Source organism: Oncorhynchus mykiss, chromosome 3 (assembly GCF_057628025.1).
Source record: "Oncorhynchus mykiss isolate SJ-2025 chromosome 3, ASM5762802v1, whole genome shotgun sequence".
NCBI lineage: Eukaryota > Metazoa > Chordata > Actinopteri > Salmoniformes > Salmonidae > Oncorhynchus > Oncorhynchus mykiss.
In genome coordinates, this window is record NC_143024.1 from 87,222,545 (window position 1) to 87,242,047 (window position 19,503).

The following is a 19,503-nucleotide window of genomic DNA, read 5'->3' on the forward strand; positions in this document are numbered from 1 at the left end:
ATGACCCTCCTAACCTGTGAACACAAAACATGAGACAACACTCTATGGCTAAAGTCTTGACGGTGCTTCTCTGCTGTTGGCTATAAGTCCTTCCTGAACCAGGAAGAACATCTATTACTTAAGTAAAAGTGAAAGTTAATCACTTGTCCGCCTCTGCAATTTCCTGCCTGCCACGTTTGAAAGCTGTGTTGACTGTTAGAATCAACACCCTCAAAGTTTGCAGTTTATTCCACATCCTGTTCTGAGACATGGCTAATCGTGAAGTAAGTTATTTTCCTTCTTCTGCGTCCTAGTTGTAAGTTATTTTCCTTCTTCTGCGTCCTAGTTGTAAGTTATTTTCCTTCTTCTGCGTCCTCGTTGTAAGTTATTTTCCTTCTTCTGGGTCCTAGTTGTAAGTTATTTTCCTTCTTCTGCGTCCTCGTTGTAAGTTATTTTCCTTCTTCTGGGTCCTAGTTGTAAGTTATTTTCCTTCTTCTGCGTCCTCGTTGTAAGTTATTTTCCTTCTTCTGCGTCCTCGTTGTAAGTTATTTTCCTTCTTCTGCGTCCTCGTTGTAAGTTATTTTCCTTCTTCTGGGTCCTAGTTGTAAGTTATTTTCCTTCTTCTGCGTCCTAGTTGTAAGTTATTTTCCTTCTTCTGCGTCCTAGTTGTAAGTTATTTTCCTTCTTCTGCGTCCTAGTTGTAAGTTATTTTCCTTCTTCTGCGTCCTCGTTGTAAGTTATTTTCCTTCTTCTGGGTCCTAGTTGTAAGTTATTTTCCTTCTTCTGGCTCATAGTTGTAAGTTATTTTCCTTCTTCTGCGTCCTCGTTGTAAGTTATTTTCCCTCTTCTGCGTCTGTAACTAAAAGGAATTCAAAGGGCTAGAACACCCAAATCACTATATTACAACTTGGTTTTCATTACTCTGTAAGTAGTTTAGAGACTGAAATCCATGCTTTGGTTTTGTGTACATGGTCACAGTCTCTTTGTATCATTTGTGAGCCAAAACTATTGAAAGTCAATATCCTCAATAGGAGCAGTTTATGCTCTTCATGTCCAAATCATTTTTAAGTACCATTGCTTGAGCAACAGTAGACAAACATTTTTAGACACTTGATGATAATTTTGATACGAAACGCAAAACATTATTTATATTGGAGATATTGACTTGCTTTGTTTTTGGTACAGAAATGCTAAAAAGAGACTATGGCTAGGTACACAAAACCAAAGCAGGGATTGCTTTCTTACATTCTCCGTAAACTGCTTACAACCTTGTAATTTGGACTTAAACCTGTGTGTTGTACACGGCCATGCCAGAGCTTTGGCGGGACAGGTGCTCAAAGTAACAGAAGTTCAATTACTATCAGACTATAAATATTATTTCACTGCTGAAACATATCCTTTTTTATCGTTTTTTTAGGTTTCTGGAATGGAGAATATTATAACAAATAAGATGAAACTCATTGACTGGCTTCGAGTGGATCCAATGTACATTCTTCAACATCTGCATTGTAAAGGCATTATCAAAGACAGGGAGTATCAAAGCCTTATGAGTGTCCCAGAGCCGGAGAATAAAGTCATCAAACTGCTCGATAAGATCATTGGCAAAAAGGAAATTACATGTCGCCAGTTCCTTGATACTCTCAAAGAACGTGATGTGATTGAAATGTATCCGCTACTTCAGCAGTGGATAACCACCTTAGACTTACCAGGTACTATGATCTTACATATTACTTGACTCTGTACTCAGAGCTTTATATGGAAAGTGGAGACAGGTGTGATGTAAAGAAATATTTTTAAAAAGCCTCCTGTAATGAAGTCTTTATTGGCCCTATGACTGATCTTCTATTGTTGTTCAGCTCAACAGGATAACCTCCCTCAGCATTGGGATACCAAGCCAGCCACCTCCCCTGTCCAGCTCTACCCCATCCATCCAGGAAGCCCAGAGTATGATGAAGTCCTGAGCCTGTTCCGGAATACTTGTCCAGACAATGAAATTAAAAAAGTAGCTATTTTCCAAAAGTGACTTCCTATGTCCTTATAACTGTAACTGTGCAGCTGTATGTAAATCAAGGTATTGGAAGTTATTGAATTTCTTGCCAATTTATGTAATATTAGTTTTGTCTCCTTCCCTTAGATTGAAAGGGTCCAGAACCCAAACTTGTGGAAAAGCTTCGAGATCAAGAAAAAAGACATCAGTGACAGGAATAATCGCTTTCTGAATGAGAGACGTCTTTTCCACGGAACCAGTCACACAAACGTAGCTCACATCAACGACCACGGGTTCAATCGGAGCTACGCTGGAAAAAATGGTAAGATATGCCAGTGGATAAACTCCAAACCAGAAAAGTCTTGCCTCAAGTTGAACTGTATATAACATCTCAAGAATCCTTATATTGAACTGGTTTCTCTCTTCTATGTTAATAGTGTCATAACTGTGTCATAATCTTTCTGCAGATGCACTGTATGGAAATGGCACCTACTTTGCAGTCAATGCCAGCTACTCTGCTAAGGATGAATTCTCCAAGCCAGATGGCGAAGGGAGGAAGTTGATGTACTTGTGTCGTGTTCTGACTGGACACTTCATAAAGGGAGAACGAGGGATGATAGAACCTCCATTTAAAGAAGGATCAGATATTCGGCGCTACGATAGTACGACAAACGAGCAAACTGATCCAACAGAGTTCGTAGTCTTCCACGACTGTCAGGCATATCCAGAGTACCTGATCACTTTCTTAAGGGGCTAGAGCAACTGTTATAACTCAAAACCACTCTTGGAAATTCATGGTTAAAATCTAATTTTGAGAACAGCAAAAACAGCCAAAAGAAGTGACAGTTAGTATGTTGAAAGTACTGCATCAACGCCTTGATTTTCTAGATTTAAATCTGTTATTTCCATTGTCATAATATAATTATTGATTTACTGTATGTCCTATAATCTAACAGATTGCACCTTTTAAACAGCAATCTTATTCAAATATCTTCACAGGGACCATTTTTAGCAGTGCACATATTAGGGTGGGCTGTTGGGATTTTATTTATATACAATGGTTCTAACATGGTAGCTTTTAATAAAGCTCAACTACATATCTTTGTTTGCCAGTGTTTCTTTTATGACACATATTAGTCATTCCATTAAATATCCTAGATTTGTAGAGGACATTTTTGTAAAACCATAATTTTATATGACTCATATTTCCATTAAATATAAAAGATGTGTAATTAAGTCGTGTTTTGTGTGATTGTGTAGAATACGTACATGTAACCCAAACACATTTCCATTGTGATAATTGCATTGTTACTGTATCTGTGTTTCATATCATAAACACGTCTCACCCTGCAAGAGATACAATTTCAGGAAGATGAAGCCATCATTTGAATTAAACCTGTTAGACCACCAAAACATTCATTCCCTCAGGGACGTATGTACATGCTGTATGTAGCCTAATCTAGTCTCACTGTAGCAGACTGTATGTCTACTGCACATTATTTATGAAAACAGAAGAAAAATAATTACTGAATAGATGTTTAATAGCTATGTTGAACGACTACAAAACCACGATGGCTCACACATCAACAGCTCATCCTTTTACAAAGCCAAATATGTCACAGCTAGGCAGCTGCTATAGATCCTGACCATGAGTTGTTTTATCTGTACTGGTAAATCGTACATTTTTTAAACAGTTGATTTAGCTGTATTAAGGTGACTTAAATAGACACAACAATGATATTAGTCCGTTGAAATACAACTTTTGTGGTTTTAAACCATGAGAAGTGTTGTGGTGTGTAAGGTTTTAAACCACTAGAGGTGTTGTTGTGGAGTGTATGTTTTTAAACCACTAGAGGTCCATAGAGTCAAAGGTCTGCTTTGTATTTCATAAACAAAACAAAAAGGTTAGAAATTCCGTAAGATCTTGTTGTTAAAAGCGTTTTTTAATTGTGACCGAAAAAAACATTTATAGTGTGGACACATCTTTTCAATGACCATGATGACCCCTTGAATACTGTGTGAAATTACTGTCCTGAAGCTCAGTGTCTCTAAAACATGATATCCATTGTCAACACTGCACATAGTCATTATTGTACATCTCTAGTTTAAAGCCTATATATGTTATATATGTAAGGGATGATAAATATATACAAGGGACACGACCCTAGCGCGGAAGATGCGGGTAGCTGGGATGTAGCGCACCAGGCTGTGAACGCACACTGGAGACACCGTGCGCTCCACCGCATAACACGGTGCCTGACCAGTACCACGCTTCTCCCCACGGTAAGCACGGGTAGTTGGCTCAGGTCTATAACCCGACTCCGCCAATATCCCCGTGTGCCCCCCCAAAATTGTTTTGGGGGGCTGCCTCTCAAGGAATCCTTGCTAGCTGTGTTCCCTCGTAACGATGGGCCCCTTTACCAGCTGCCTCCGCCTTCCTAGCTGCCTCCACCTGTTCCCATGGAAGGCGATCCCTTCCGGCCAGGATCTCCTCCCATGTCCAGGATCCTTTTCCGTCCAGGATGTCCTCCCATGTCCAGTCATCCTGAAGACGCTGCTCCTCCTTATCACGCTGCTTGGTCCTTTGGTGGTGGGAAGTTCTGTCACGGCCGACATGGGAAGAGGTGGACCAAAGCACAGCGCGGTGAGCGTACATTGTCCTTTTATTCAAAATGTTGTCGCCAACAAAAACAACCGTGAAGCTTACAAGGGCTATAGTGCCCCTAACAAAAGACAACTTCCCACAACTAACAAAGGGAAAAAGACTGCCTAAGTATGATTCCCAATCAGAGACAACGATAGACAGCTGTCCCTGATTGAGAACCATACCCGGCCAAAACATAGAAATATAGAATATAGAATGCCCACCCAAATCACACCCTGACCTAACCAAATAGAGATAAAAATGCTCTCTAGGGTCAGGGCGTGACAGTGTGACTCATCCTCTATTAAACATCACCTCCACTGATATAACAAGAGTCAGCTCTTATGACCAAACTCTGTCTCGTCTATCAGCTTCAATCTGCCCCTGCGTGTTCCTCTGAATTCAGTTCCTATGTGTCAGTATTGAATGTCAAGAGGCTGCAGTGTAATTCTGTAGATTGGATCACTAAGGAATTTAACAATGATTTGACAGGTAAATTGATTTGCCAGAGTTTACTCTGCTAGATGGTCTTTTGCTATTTTCTCATTCCTGACTGGGAAGGAAAGAAGGAGTCAAATCCAGAAATGTGATTGAGATTGCATGTAAATTCACAGAAATGGGGGGGGGGTCCACCACACCATGAGTACAGGAGCCTGTCAACATGGACACAAAATTGCCCTTTCTGTGTCAATTCATGTTATTACAATGCCTACAGGTAGTTTTGAACATCCTACTGTATTCATCTGTTGAACACAAACATGGTGAAACGTAATAATGAATCTTAGTTTCACTTCACACATAACAAAACGTGCATTTCGATAGGCTGCACCCTTACAGGCCCGCACGTGTAATTGGCTATACTGACATAAAGGAAGTACGTTTCTCGCATTTCTGTCAGTAAGCGCTCGTTTGCATCAGCCACATAGTTTGTCAGTACGGAAAGTTGAAACGTATCCACATTTTCGTTAACTACCAGATCCTGCTCTGTTAAACATCTTGTTGGTAAGTTTACCTTCCTGTTCTGCAGTCTAGAAACTGAGTTGTGTGAGATATGGCTGCTCCCGCTCTTTTGAACACCAGCTGGTGTTCGTCTAGTTTACGGGACTCTATACTTCTCTCATTCCACCTCTCTCACCAAAACGGAAGTGCTTGTACTTTCTCATTCTTCCACAGATACAGCTTATCAACAAAAGTCTATTCCTTTTGTCTTTCGTAGATGTTGTACAGTTTGTAATGGCATGAAATGTTCCTTAAAGAAAATATTCACCCATTTTGAATCATATGATGCAACTCGTCATACCGGCTGTATGTCTGCCTGTTTGAACTCAGATACACATGAAAACATTAAATCATCCTGGGACATCGCTCAGAGATGTACAAAAATGATATAACATTCAACATGGGTGATTATTTCCTTTAAGTGTATTAAAACAGTAATGATATCAAATATACATCAAATATACTGTATGTCTTGAATAGGGAAAGTAAAAACTACATTAGAGCAGACTACATTACAATGAGCCCAATGATTACATCGGACAACCCTTTCATAGTGCACTCAGGTAATATATTCTGTACAGTATTAGGATCACTTCTATCGAACTGTTGACTGTTGTTTTATTGTCACTCATCTTTGATAGCTTTTTCAGACAAGATAATGATATGTTTATATAGTTAGTTGAGTAGTTTACAGTATATATCATACATTTTGTTCCATTCCTTACTGTATGCATCTCTTGTAGACATTTAGACAATGGAATTTCTGAAGTCAAAGCAGACGGAACTGGTCCAGTGGTTATCAACAGACCCTGAGTATATCATTGAAAAGTGTGAGGATATTTTATCAGTTGAACAAGGAAAAGCTGTTTCCAGCCAAGCCACTGCTGCGGAGAAGATTTGCCTTCTTTTGAATGAAATCATGAAAAACGGGGAGGGTGCACGTGAGAAGTTCAATGAGATTCTGCAGAAAGAGAAGGCACGTTATCCAGGCCTTCAACAGCATTTCAGCAAGAACACACAAGGTGAAGTAGCAGTATTACATTAACATTTGTAGTGATTAAAGACATTTAAGCACTTCACAGCGGTTATTAGAAAACATATATTTAAAATGTTTGTCATGTAGCAGACACTTATCCAGAGTGACTTATGGGTGCAATTAGTGTTCAGTGAATCGCTCAAGGGCACATCGGCACATTTTTCACCTAGTAGGCTCAGTGTATTTGTTTTACTATACAGAATATAAAATGCAATGGTCAGGTTTGTCAGGCCAGTGTCATGGCATACAAAAGGTCATCATCTAACAAGGCAATAACCCATTTGTTTTGAAGTGTCATCCAGCCCAACGGTTTACGCGGATTGCAACAGCACTGTTGATTCCCGAATAGTTACCAGGAACCGAATTAAAAATGACTTGATCATACATTCAACCATCCAAGCAGGAGGGGTGAATCCATCTGGTGAGTGCTACTATGAATAAGCTTACATGGTCATTCTAATGAAGTTGTGTTGCTTACTAACAGACAGACCCATAAGAAGAGCCTGAGACAATTGTATAGTTACTTGGACACAAAATGTATCTTTCAGGAGTGAACCTCAGCCAACCACCCCCAAATGCAAATGTGGTTGCAATCAACAACAGTCATATCACTGCTGACATGATAACGGACTGTGACATCGATGGCAACCTCAATTTGTCTTGGACACAGGCCCCACCTCCAGCCCCAGTCCATCAAGCCTCACAGTGTCCAGGTAAACTATTTAGGCAAGTTTTGTCTTCACAGATCTCAACCTGAGCTGTAGCTGTGTTAGAGAGCAGGGGCAAATCAACATCCTCAATATGAGCATTTTACACGCTTCATGTCCAAGTCATTTTGTTTATTGAACCTTTATTTAACTAGACAAGTCAGATAAGAACATATTCTTATTTACATTGATGGCCTAGGAACAGTGGGTTAACTACTTTTTTCAGGGGCAGAACAACAGATCTTTACCTTGTCAGCTCAGGGATTTAATGTAGCAACCTTTCGGTTACTAGCCCAACCCTCTAACACCTAGGCTACCTGCCGCCCCAGCAGGTAGACTAGTAACCGACAGGTAGCCTAGTAACATTGCTTGAGCGACAGTAACCAAACAATTTTAGACACTTGCTGATGATTTGGACACAAAACGCAAAAATATTGCAATATTGGGGATATTGACTTGCATTGTTTTTGGGACACATGCTAAAAAGAGACTATGGCTCAGTACACAAAACCAAAACATGTTTTTTTTAGTTCTCCGTAATGGAATTTATAGTTACAAATAAGGTGAAACTCATTGACTGGCTTCAAGTAGATCCATCCTTCAATCTTCAATGTCTGCATTGTAAAGGCATTATCAAAGACAGGGAGTATCAAAGCCTTATGAGTGTCCCAGAGCCGGATAATAAAGTCATCAAACTGCTTGATAAGATCATTGGCAAATAGGAAAAAAATGAATCTCAATTTCCTTGATACTCTCAAAGAAAGTAATGTGCATGAAATCTATCTACAACTTCAGCAGTGGATTACCACCTTAGACTTACCAGGTACTGTGATCTTACATATTTCTTGACATGGAAAGTGTCTCTGTACTCAGAGCTTTACATGGAAAGTGGAAATGGGTGTGATGTAAAGGCATATTTAAAAATCCTCCTGATCTTCAGGACTGATCTTCTATTGTTATGTCCAGCTCAACAGGATAACCTCCCTCAGCAGTGGGATACCAGGCCAGCCACCACTTCTGTCCGGCTCTACCCTATCCATTCAGGAAGCCCAGAGTATGATGAAGTCCTGAGCCTGTTCCGGGCTACTTGTCCAGACAATACAATTATTAAGGTACCTCTTTTCCTAAAGATACTTTCTGAGTGTTTATAACTGTAACTGTGCAGCTGTATGTAAATCAGGTTATTGAATGTCTTACCAATTACTGTAATGTGTTTTCTTCTCCTTCCCTTAGATTGAAAGGGTCCAGAACACAAACCTGTGGAATAGCTTCCAGATCAAGAAACAAGAAATGGAGGACAGAAATGATGGCATGATCAATGAGAGACGTCTTTTCCATGCAACCAGCTACACAACCATAGAACACATCAACAACAACGGGTTCAATCGGAGCTACGCTGGACAAAATGGTAAGATATGCTAAAGAAATAACTTCAAAAAAGGAAAGTCTTGCCTCAAGTTGAACTGTATATAACATCTCAAGAATCCTTATATTGAACTGGTTTCTCTCTTCTATGTTAATAGTGTCATAACTGTGTCATAATCTTTCTGCAGATGCACTGTATGGAAATGGCACCTACTTTGCAGTCAATGCCAGCTACTCTGCTGCTGATGAATTCTCCAAGCCAGATGGCGAAGGGAGGAAGTTGATGTACTTGTGTTGTGTTCTGACTGGACACTTCACAAAGGGAGAACGAGGGATGATAGAACCTCCATTTAGAGGCGGTTCAGAGTTTCGGCGCTACGATAGTACGACAAACGACACAGATAATCCAACAGAGTTCGTAGTCTTCCGCGACTGTCAGGCATATCCACAGTACTTGATCACTTTCTTAAGGGTCTAGAGCAACATGGTAGCTTTTGGGAACTTCAAGTCAGTAAATGTCAGTCACCAGACTCACCACCCCTTGCTACGTAGGAGAGATATTAGTTTTTTAAATAGCAGTTGTGATGGGGTTTAGTACTGCTCAACTAACATATCTTTGTTTGCCAGTGTTTTTTCCACGACACATATTAGTCCTTCCATTAAACATCCTAGATTTGAAGGGAAAAGAAATGTGTAAAACCATCATTGTTATGACTCATATTTCGATTAAATAAGAAAAACACATAACTAAGTTGTGTTTTGTGTGATCGTGTATAATACGTAAATGTGACCCAAACACAGATTCCATTGCGAAAGTTGCATTGTTACTGTATCGGTTTCAAACCCTGCAAGACAAACAATTCCAGGAAGATGAAGCTATCATTTGATATAAACATGTTAGACCACCACAACATCATTCATTCCCTCAGGGAGGTACATCCTGTAGCCTGATCTGATCCCACTGTATTACACATAGCTCTACTGCACATTATTCATGAAAACAGAAGAAAGAACGAGTCACTGTTATTTTACTGTTTCTCTTTAATTATTTGTTATTTTTCTATGTTTTTCTTTTTTACTTCAGTTTAATTTATTAAATACTTTCTTAACACTTATTTTTCTTAAAACTGCATTGTTTAAGGGCTTGTTAGTAAGCATTTCACTGTAAGGTCTACTACACCTGTTGTATTCGGTGGATGTGACAAATAACATTTGATTTAGTTTGATTTGTATTGCACCTATATGGATGTATGCACATTATTCATGAAAACAGAAGTAAGAAAGAAAGAAAGAAATAAAGCAGGAGACTTTTGACTATACATGTTTTCTTCATATAATGGTTAAATATAGATGCTTACTGTCAATGTCAGCTTACAAAGGCTCAAGGTTTGGTCCCTCAGATACTACCATCCATGTATACCTTGGAGATGAAGTGATTACATGCTTAATTAGCTGTGTTGAATGACTACAGAACCACATTGGCTCACACATCAACAGCTCATTCTTTTACAAAGCCAAATATGGTACAGCTAGGCAGCTGCTATAGATCCTGACCATGAGTTGGTTTTATCTGTACTGGCAAACCCTGCATTTTTTTAAATAGTTGATTTCGCTGTAGTAAGGTGAATTAAATAGAAACAACACTGATATTAGTCCGTTAAAATACAACTTGAGCTCTTTTTGTGGTGTGTATGGTTTTAAACCACTAGAGGTCGATAGAGTCAAAGGTCTGCTTTGTATTTCATAAACAAAACAAAAAAGGTTAGACATTCATAAGATCTTGTTGTTAAAAGCGTTTTTTAATTGCGATCGAAACAAACACTGATAGTGTGGACACATCCTTTCAATGACCGATGATGAACCTTGAATAATGACCCTATAATTAGAAAATGTACTGTGTGAAATAACTGTCCTGATGCTCAGCGTCTCTAAAACATGACACCCATGGTCAACACTGCACATAGTCATTATTCAATAGTAACTCCAAGTGAATAAGATTAGGTAGTTACCTACAGCTTTTACTTCTATTTTGAAATAAATCAATGGACACAGAGGAATTATTGGACAGTCGGTAAAACCTTGTCTCTGTGTAATTTCCTAGTAATTCTCTAGTTTAAAGCCTATATGTGTGATATTAAATAAAAGGGATTTTTTTATTTATTTCACCTTTATTTAATTAACCAGGTAGGCTAGTTGAGAACAAGTTCTCATTTGCAACTGCGACTTGGCCAAGATAAAGCATAGCAATTCGACATATACAACAACACAGAGTTACACATGGAATCAACAAAACATACAGTCAATAATACAGTAGAACAAAAGAAAACAAAAAGTCTACATTCAGTGAGTGCAAATAAGGTAAGTTAAATAAATAAATAGGCCATGGTGGCGAAGTAATTACAATATAGCAATTAAACACTGGAATGGTAGATCGGCAGAAGATGAATGTGCAAGTAGAGATACTGGGGTGCAAAGGAACAAGATAAATAAATAAATACAGTATGGGGAGGAGGTAGGTAGATACAGTGCCTTGCGAAAGTATTCGGCCCCCTTGAACTTTGCGACCTTTTGCCACATTTCAGGCTTCAAACATAAAGATATAAAACTGTATTTTTTTGTGAAGAATCAACAACAAGTGGGACACAATCATGAAGTGGAACGACATTTATTGGATATTTCAAACTTTTTTAACAAATCAAAAACTGAAAAATTGGGCGTGCAAAATTATTGGGGGCCGAATACTTTCGCAAGGCACTGTAGATGGGCTGTTTACAGATGGGCTATGTACAGGTACAGTGATCTGTGAGCTGCTCTGACAGCTGGTGCCTAAAGCTAGTGAGGTAGATGTGAGTCTCCAGGTTCAGAGATTTTTGCAGTTCGTTCCATTCATGGGCAGAAGAGAACTGGAAGGAAAGACGGCCAAAGGAGGAATTGGCTTTGGGGGTGATCAGTGAGATATACCTGCTGGAGAACGTGCTACGAGTGGGTGCTGCTATGGTGACCAGTGAGCTGAGATAAGGTAAGGCTTTACCTAGCAGAGACTTGTAGGTAACCTGTAGCCAGTGGGTTTGGCGACGAGTATTAAGCGAGGGCCAACCAACGAGAGCCTACAGGTCGCAATGGTGGGTAGTGTATGGGGCTTTGGTGACAAAACGGATGGCACTGTGATAGACTGCATCTAGTTTGTTGAGTAGAGTGTTGGAGGCTATTATATAGATGACATCACAGAAGTCGAGGATCGGTAGGATGGTCAGTTTTACGAGGGTATGTTTGGCAGCATGAGTGAAGGATGCTTTGTTGCGATATAGGAAGCCGATTCTAGATTTCATTTTGGATTTGTAACGATCGCTTACTAACAGACAGACCCATAAGAAGAGCCTGAGACAATTGTATAGTTACTTGGACACAAAATGTATCTTTCAGGAGTGAACCTCAGCCAACCACCCCCAAATGCAAATGTGGTTGCAATCAACAACAGTCATATCACTGCTGACATGATAACGGACTGTGACATCGATGGCAACCTCAATTTGTCTTGGACACAGGCCCCACCTCCAGCCCCAGTCCATCAAGCCTCACAGTGTCCAGGTAAACTATTTAGGCAAGTTTTGTCTTCACAGATCTCAACCTGAGCTGTAGCTGTGTTAGAGAGCAGGGGCAAATCAACATCCTCAATATGAGCATTTTACACGCTTCATGTCCAAGTCATTTTGTTTATTGAACCTTTATTTAACTAGACAAGTCAGATAAGAACATATTCTTATTTACATTGATGGCCTAGGAACAGTGGGTTAACTACTTTTTTCAGGGGCAGAACAACAGATCTTTACCTTGTCAGCTCAGGGATTTAATGTAGCAACCTTTCGGTTACTGGCCCAACCCTCTAACACCTAGGCTACCTGCCGCCCCAGCAGGTAGACTAGTAACCGACAGGTAGCCTAGTAACATTGCTTGAGCGACAGTAACCAAACAATTTTAGACACTTGCTGATGATTTGGACACAAAACGCAAAAATATTGCAATATTGGGGATATTGACTTGCATTGTTTTTGGGACACATGCTAAAAAGAGACTATGGCTCAGTACACAAAACCAAAACATGTTTTTTTTAGTTCTCCGTAATGGAATTTATAGTTACAAATAAGGTGAAACTCATTGACTGGCTTCAAGTAGATCCATCCTTCAATCTTCAACGTCTGCATTGTAAAGGCATTATCAAAGACAGGGAGTATCAAAGCCTAATGAGTGTCCCAGAGCCGGAGAATAAAGTCATCAAACTGCTTGATAAGATCATTGGCAAATAGGAAAAAAATGAATCTCAATTTCCTTGATACTCTCAAAGAAAGTAATGTGCATGAAATCTATCTACAACTTCAGCAGTGGATTACCACCTTAGACTTACCAGGTACTGTGATCTTACATATTTCTTGACATGGAAAGTGTCTCTGTACTCAGAGCTTTACATGGAAAGTGGAAATGGGTGTGATGTAAAGGCATATTTAAAAATCCTCCTGATCTTCAGGACTGATCTTCTATTGTTATGTCCAGCTCAACAGGATAACCTCCCTCAGCAGTGGGATACCAGGCCAGCCACCACTTCTGTCCGGCTCTACCCTATCCATTCAGGAAGCCCAGAGTATGATGAAGTCCTGAGCCTGTTCCGGGCTACTTGTCCAGACAATACAATTATTAAGGTACCTCTTTTCCTAAAGATACTTTCTGAGTAGTTATAACTGTAACTGTGCAGCTGTATGTAAATCAGGTTATTGAACCTGATTGTGTGTGACTTCCGGCGCCGACAGAGATGGCCGCCTCGCTTCGCGTTCCTAGGAAACTATGCAGTTGTTGTTTTTTTACGTGTTATTTCTTACATTGGTACCCCAGGTCATCTTAGGTTTCATTACATACAGTCGAGAAGAACTACTGAATATAAGAGCAACGTCAACTCACCATCAGTACGACCAAGAATATGTTTTTCGCAACGCGGACCCTGTGTTCTGCCTTACAAACAGGACAACGGAGTGGATCCTATGCAGCGACCCCAAAAAACGACTCCGAAAGAGAGGGAAACGAGGCGGTCTTCTGGTCAGACTCCGGAGACGGGCACATCGCGCACCACTCCCTAGCATTCTTCTTGCCAATGTCCAGTCTCTTGACAACAAGGTTGATGAAATCCGAGCAAGGGTAGCATTCCAGAGGGACATCAGAGACTGTAACGTCCTTTGCTTCACTGAAACATGGCTCACTGGAGAGACTCTATCCGAAGCGGTGCAGCCAACGGGTTTCTCCACACATCGCGCTGACAGAAACAAACATCTTTCTGGTAAGAAGAGAGGCGGGGGCGTATGCCTCATGGCCAACGTGACATGGTGTGATGAAAGAAACATACAGGAACTCAAATCCTTCTGTTCACCTGACTTAGAATTCCTCACAATCAAATGTAGACCGCATTATCTACCAAGAGAATTCTCTTCGATTATAATCACAGCCGTATATATCCCCCCCAAGCAGACACATCGATGGCTCTGAACGAACTTTATTTAACTCTCTGCAAACTGGAAACGATTTATCCGGAGGCTGCATTCATTGTAGCTGGGGATTTTAACAAGGCTAATCTGAAAACAAGTCTCCCCAAATTTTATCAGCATATCGATTGCGCAACCAGGGGAGGAAAGACCTTGGATCATTGTTACTCTAACTTCCGCAACGCATATAAGGCCCTGCCCCGCCCCCCTTTCGGAAAAGCTGACCACGACTCCATTTTGTTGATCCCTGCCTACAGACAGAAACTAAAACAAGAGGCTCCCACGCTGAGGTCTGTCCAACGCTGGTCCGACCAAGCTGACTCCACACTCCAAGACTGCTTCCATCACGTGGACTGGGAGATGTTTCGTATCGCGTCAGATAACAACATTGACGAATACGCTGATTCGGTGTGCGAGTTCATTAGAACGTGCGTTGAAGATGTCGTTCCCATAGCAACGATTAAAACATTCCCTAACCAGAAACCGTGGATTGATGGCAGCATTTGTGTGAAACTGAAAGCGCGAACCACTGCTTTTAATCAGGGCAAGGTGTCTGGTAACATGACCGAATACAAACAGTGCAGCTATTCCCTCCGCAAGGCTATCAAACAAGCTAAGCGCCAGTACAGAGACAAAGTAGAATCTCAATTCAACGGCTCAGACACAAGAGGCATGTGGCAGGGTCTACAGTCAATCACGGACTACAGGAAGAAATCCAGCCCTGTCACGGACCAGGATGTCTTGCTCCCAGGCAGACTAAATAACTTTTTTGCCCGCTTTGAGGACAATACAGTGCCACTGACACGGCCTGCAACGAAAACATGCGGTCTTTCCTTCACTGCAGCCGAGGTGAGTAAGACATTTAAACGTGTTAACCCTCGCAAGGCTGCAGGCCCAGACGGCATCCCCAGCCGCGCCCTCAGAGCATGCGCAGACCAGCTGGCCGGTGTGTTTACGGACATATTTAATCAATCCCTATACCAGTCTGCTGTTCCCACATGCTTCAAGAGGGCCACCATTGTTCCTGTTCCCAAGAAAGCTAAGGTAACTGAGCTAAACGACTACCGCCCCGTAGCACTCACATCCGTCATCATGAAGTGCTTTGAGAGACTAGTCAAGGACCATATCACCTCCACCCTACCTGACACCCTAGACCCACTCCAATTTGCTTACCGCCCAAATAGGTCCACAGACGATGCAATCTCAACCACACTGCACACTGCCCTAACCCATCTGGACAAGAGGAATACCTATGTGAGAATGCTGTTCATCGACTACAGCTCGGCATTCAACACCATAGTACCCTCCAAGCTCGTCATCAAGCTCGAGACCCTGGGTCTCGACCCCGCCCTGTGCAACTGGGTACTGGACTTCCTGACGGGCCACCCCCAGGTAGGCAACAACATCTCCTCCCCGCTGATCCTCAACACTGGGGCCCCACAAGGGTGCGTTCTGAGCCCTCTCCTGTACTCCCTGTTTACCCCTCGACTGCGTGGCCACGCACGCCTCCAACTCAATCATCAAGTTTGCGGACGACACAACAGTGGTAGGCTTGATTACCAACAACGACGAGACGACCTACAGGGAGGTGAGGGCCCTCGGAGTGTGGTGTCAGGAAAATAACCTCACACTCAACGTCAACAAAACTAAGGAGATGATTGTGGACTTCAGGAAACAGCAGAGGGAACATCCCCCTATCCACATCGATGGAACAGTAGTGGAGAGGGTAGCAAGTTTTAAGTTCCTCGGCATACACATCACAGACAAACTGAATTGGTCCACTCACACAGACAGCATCGTGAAGAAGGCGCAGCAACCTCAGGAGGCTGAAGAAATTCGGCTTGTCACCAAAAGCACTCACAAACTTCTACAGATGCACAATCGAGAGCATCCTGGCGGGCTGTATCACCGCCTGGTATGGCAACTGCACCGCCCTCAACCGTAAGGCTCTCCAGGGGGTAGTGAGGTCCGCACAACGCATCACCGGGGGCAAACTACCTGCCCTCCAGGACACCTACACCACCCGATGTCACAGGAAGGCCATAAAGATCATCAAGGACATCAACCACCCGAGCCACTGCCTGTTCACCCCGCTATCATCCAGAAGGCGAGGTCAGTACATGTGCATCAAAGCTGGGACCGAGAGACTGAAAAACAGCTTCTATCTCAAGGCCATCAGACTGTTAAACAGCCACCACTAACACTGAGTGGCTGCTGCCAACACACTGACACTGACTCAACTCCAGCCACTTTAATAATGGGAATTGATGGGAAATGATGTAAATATCACTAGCCACTTTAAACAATGCTACCTTATATAAATATTACTTACCCTACATAATTCATCTCATATGCATACGTATATACTGTACTCTATATCATCGACGGTATCCTTATGTAATACATGTATCACTAGCCACTTTATACTATGCCACTTTGTTTACATACACATCTCATTTGTACATACTGTACTCGATACCATCTACTGTATCTTGCCTATGCTGCTCTGTACCATCACTCATTCATATATCCTTATGTACATATTCTTTATCCCCTTACACTGTGTACAAGACAGTAGTTTTGGAATTGTTAGTTAGATTACTTGTTATTACTGCATTGTTGGAACTAGAAGCACAAGCATTTCGCTACACTCGCATTAACATCTGCTAACCATGTGTATGTGACAAATACAATTTGATTTGATTTGATTTGAATGTCTTGCCAATTACTGTAATGTGTTTTCTTCTCCTTCCCTTAGATTGAAAGGGTCCAGAACACAAACCTGTGGAATAGCTTCCAGATCAAGAAACAAGAAATGGAGGACAGAAATGATGGCATGATCAATGAGAGACGTCTTTTCCATGCAACCAGCTACACAACCATAGAACACATCAACAACAACGGGTTCAATCGGAGCTACGCTGGACAAAATGGTAAGATATGCTAAAGAAATAACTTCAAAAAAGGAAAGTCTTGCCTCAAGTTGAACTGTATATAACATCTCAAGAATCCTTATATTGAACTGGTTTCTCTCTTCTATGTTAATAGTGTCATAACTGTGTCATAATCTTTCTGCAGATGCACTGTATGGAAATGGCACCTACTTTGCAGTCAATGCCAGCTACTCTGCTGCTGATGAATTCTCCAAGCCAGATGGCGAAGGGAGGAAGTTGATGTACTTGTGTTGTGTTCTGACTGGACACTTCACAAAGGGAGAACGAGGGATGATAGAACCTCCATTTAGAGGCGGTTCAGAGATTCGGCGCTACGATAGTACGACAAACGACACAGATAATCCAACAGAGTTCGTAGTCTTCCGCGACTGTCAGGCATATCCACAGTACTTGATCACTTTCTTAAGGGTCTAGAGCAACATGGTAGCTTTTGGGAACTTCAAGTCAGTAAATGTCAGTCACCAGACTCACCACCCCTTGCTACGTAGGAGAGATATTAGTTTTTTAAATAGCAGTTGTGATGGGGTTTAGTACTGCTCAACTAACATATCTTTGTTTGCCAGTGTTTTTTCCACGACACATATTAGTCATTCCATTAAACATCCTAGATTTGAAGGGAAAAGAAATGTGTAAAACCATCATTGTTATTTTGACTATACATGTTTTCTTCATATAATGGTTAAATATAGATGCTTACTGTCAATGTCAGCTTACAAAGGCTCAAGGTTTGGTCCCTCAGATACTACCATCCATGTATACCTTGGAGATGAAGTGATTACATGCTTAATTAGCTGTGTTGAATGACTACAGAACCACATTGGCTCACACATCAACAGCTCATTCTTTTACAAAGCCAAATATGGTACAGCTAGGCAGCTGCTATAGATCCTGACCATGAGTTGTTTTATCTGTACTGGCAAACCCTGCATTTTTTTAAATAGTTGATTTCGCTGTAGTAAGGTGAATTAAATAGAAACAACACTGATATTAGTCCGTTAAAATACAACTTGAGCTCTTTTTGTGGTGTGTATGGTTTTAAACCACTAGAGGTCGATAGAGTCAAAGGTCTGCTTTGTATTTCATAAACAAAACAAAAAAGGTTAGACATTCATAAGATCTTGTTGTTAAAAGCGTTTTTTAATTGCGATCGAAACAAACACTGATAGTGTGGACACATCCTTTCAATGACCGATGATGAACCTTGAATAATGACCCTATAATTAGAAAATGTACTGTGTGAAATAACTGTCCTGATGCTCAGCGTCTCTAAAACATGACACCCATGGTCAACACTGCACATAGTCATTATTCAATAGTAACTCCAAGTGAATAAGATTAGGTAGTTACCTACAGCTTTTACTTCTATTTTGAAATAAATCAATGGACACAGAGGAATTATTGGACAGTCGGTAAAACCTTGTCTCTGTGTAATTTCCTAGTAATTCTCTAGTTTAAAGCCTATATGTGTGATATTAAATAAAAGGGATTTTTTTATTTATTTCACCTTTATTTAATTAACCAGGTAGGCTAGTTGAGAACAAGTTCTCATTTGCAACTGCGACTTGGCCAAGATAAAGCATAGCAATTCGACATATACAACAACACAGAGTTACACATGGAATCAACAAAACATACAGTCAATAATACAGTAGAACAAAAGAAAACAAAAAGTCTACATTCAGTGAGTGCAAATAAGGTAAGTTAAATAAATAAATAGGCCATGGTGGCGAAGTAATTACAATATAGCAATTAAACACTGGAATGGTAGATCGGCAGAAGATGAATGTGCAAGTAGAGATACTGGGGTGCAAAGGAACAAGATAAATAAATAAATACAGTATGGGGAGGAGGTAGGTAGATACAGTGCCTTGCGAAAGTATTCGGCCCCCTTGAACTTTGCGACCTTTTGCCACATTTCAGGCTTCAAACATAAAGATATAAAACTGTATTTTTTTGTGAAGAATCAACAACAAGTGGGACACAATCATGAAGTGGAACGACATTTATTGGATATTTCAAACTTTTTAAAACATCAAAAACTGAAAAATTGGGCGTGCAAAATTATTCAGCCCCCTTAAGTTAATACTTTGTAGCGCCACCTTTTGCTGCGATTACGGCTGTAAGTCGCTTGGGGTATATCTCTATCAGTTTTGCACATCGAGAGAATGAAATGTTTTCCCATTCCTACTTGCAAAACAGCTCGAGCTCAGTGAGGTTGGATGGAGAGCATTTGTGAACAGCAGTTTTCAGTTCTTTCCACAGCTTCTCAATTGGATTCAGGTCTGGACTTTGACTTGGCCATTCTAA

General features: G+C 41.0%; 3 protein-coding genes and 1 long non-coding RNA gene across 5 annotated transcripts; 3 read left to right on the forward strand and 1 right to left on the reverse strand.

Moving 5' to 3' along the window:
* Positions 1-3,202, forward strand: LOC110520591 (protein mono-ADP-ribosyltransferase PARP15). The gene is made up of 5 exons (XM_090230415.1): positions 1-263; positions 1,397-1,688; positions 1,836-1,981; positions 2,114-2,288; positions 2,434-3,202. The coding sequence occupies exons 1-5, from the start codon at positions 249-251 to the stop codon at positions 2,721-2,723; spliced, it is 918 nt and encodes a 305-aa protein (XP_090086541.1). The 5' UTR covers positions 1-248; the 3' UTR covers positions 2,724-3,202.
* Positions 3,203-3,888: 686 nt separating this feature from the next.
* Positions 3,889-5,616, reverse strand: LOC149984709 (uncharacterized). Its single transcript, XR_016494873.1, has 2 exons — positions 5,476-5,616; positions 3,889-4,566 (listed from the first exon to the last, which is right to left on the reverse strand). It is a non-coding gene; the product is annotated as an uncharacterized LOC149984709 (long non-coding RNA).
* LOC110520592 (protein mono-ADP-ribosyltransferase PARP14) lies at positions 5,498-10,036 on the forward strand. 2 transcript variants are annotated; one of them, XM_090230413.1, is made up of 8 exons: positions 5,498-5,612; positions 6,090-6,172; positions 6,353-6,631; positions 6,938-7,066; positions 7,194-7,358; positions 8,319-8,464; positions 8,586-8,760; positions 8,906-10,036. In XM_090230413.1, exons 3-8 carry the CDS (start codon positions 6,364-6,366, stop codon positions 9,193-9,195), a joined length of 1,173 nt encoding a protein of 390 aa, XP_090086539.1. In that variant the 5' UTR covers positions 5,498-5,612; positions 6,090-6,172; positions 6,353-6,363; the 3' UTR covers positions 9,196-10,036. The 2 variants fall into 2 exon arrangements, with proteins under 2 accessions (XP_090086539.1, XP_021453661.3); XM_021597986.3 differs by lacking the exon at positions 6,090-6,172.
* Positions 10,037-12,101: 2,065 nt separating this feature from the next.
* LOC149984710 (protein mono-ADP-ribosyltransferase PARP15-like) lies at positions 12,102-18,689 on the forward strand. The gene is made up of 4 exons (XM_090230416.1): positions 12,102-12,305; positions 13,266-13,411; positions 17,001-17,175; positions 17,321-18,689. Exons 1-4 carry the CDS (start codon positions 12,128-12,130, stop codon positions 17,608-17,610), a joined length of 789 nt encoding a protein of 262 aa, XP_090086542.1. The 5' UTR covers positions 12,102-12,127; the 3' UTR covers positions 17,611-18,689.
* Positions 18,690-19,503: the final 814 nt, after the last annotated feature.

Bases quoted from the DNA above. Each gene is read 5' to 3' on its own strand.
- LOC110520591 (XM_090230415.1), top strand. The intron at 1,689-1,835 runs GTACTATGATCT...ATTGTTGTTCAG, and splicing joins AACCACCTTAGACTTACCAG to CTCAACAGGATAACCTCCCT. The intron at 1,982-2,113 runs GTAGCTATTTTC...TCCTTCCCTTAG, and splicing joins CAGACAATGAAATTAAAAAA to ATTGAAAGGGTCCAGAACCC.
- LOC110520592 (XM_090230413.1), top strand. From the start codon at position 6,364: ATGGAATTTCTGAAGTCAAAGCAGACGGAACTGGTCCAGTGGTTATCA. The intron at 6,632-6,937 runs GTGAAGTAGCAG...TTTGTTTTGAAG, and splicing joins TTTCAGCAAGAACACACAAG to TGTCATCCAGCCCAACGGTT. The intron at 7,359-8,318 runs GTAAACTATTTA...TGTTATGTCCAG, and splicing joins TCAAGCCTCACAGTGTCCAG to CTCAACAGGATAACCTCCCT.
- LOC149984710 (XM_090230416.1), top strand. From the start codon at position 12,128: ATGTATCTTTCAGGAGTGAACCTCAGCCAACCACCCCCAAATGCAAAT. The intron at 12,306-13,265 runs GTAAACTATTTA...TGTTATGTCCAG, and splicing joins TCAAGCCTCACAGTGTCCAG to CTCAACAGGATAACCTCCCT. The intron at 17,176-17,320 runs GTAAGATATGCT...ATCTTTCTGCAG, and splicing joins GAGCTACGCTGGACAAAATG to ATGCACTGTATGGAAATGGC.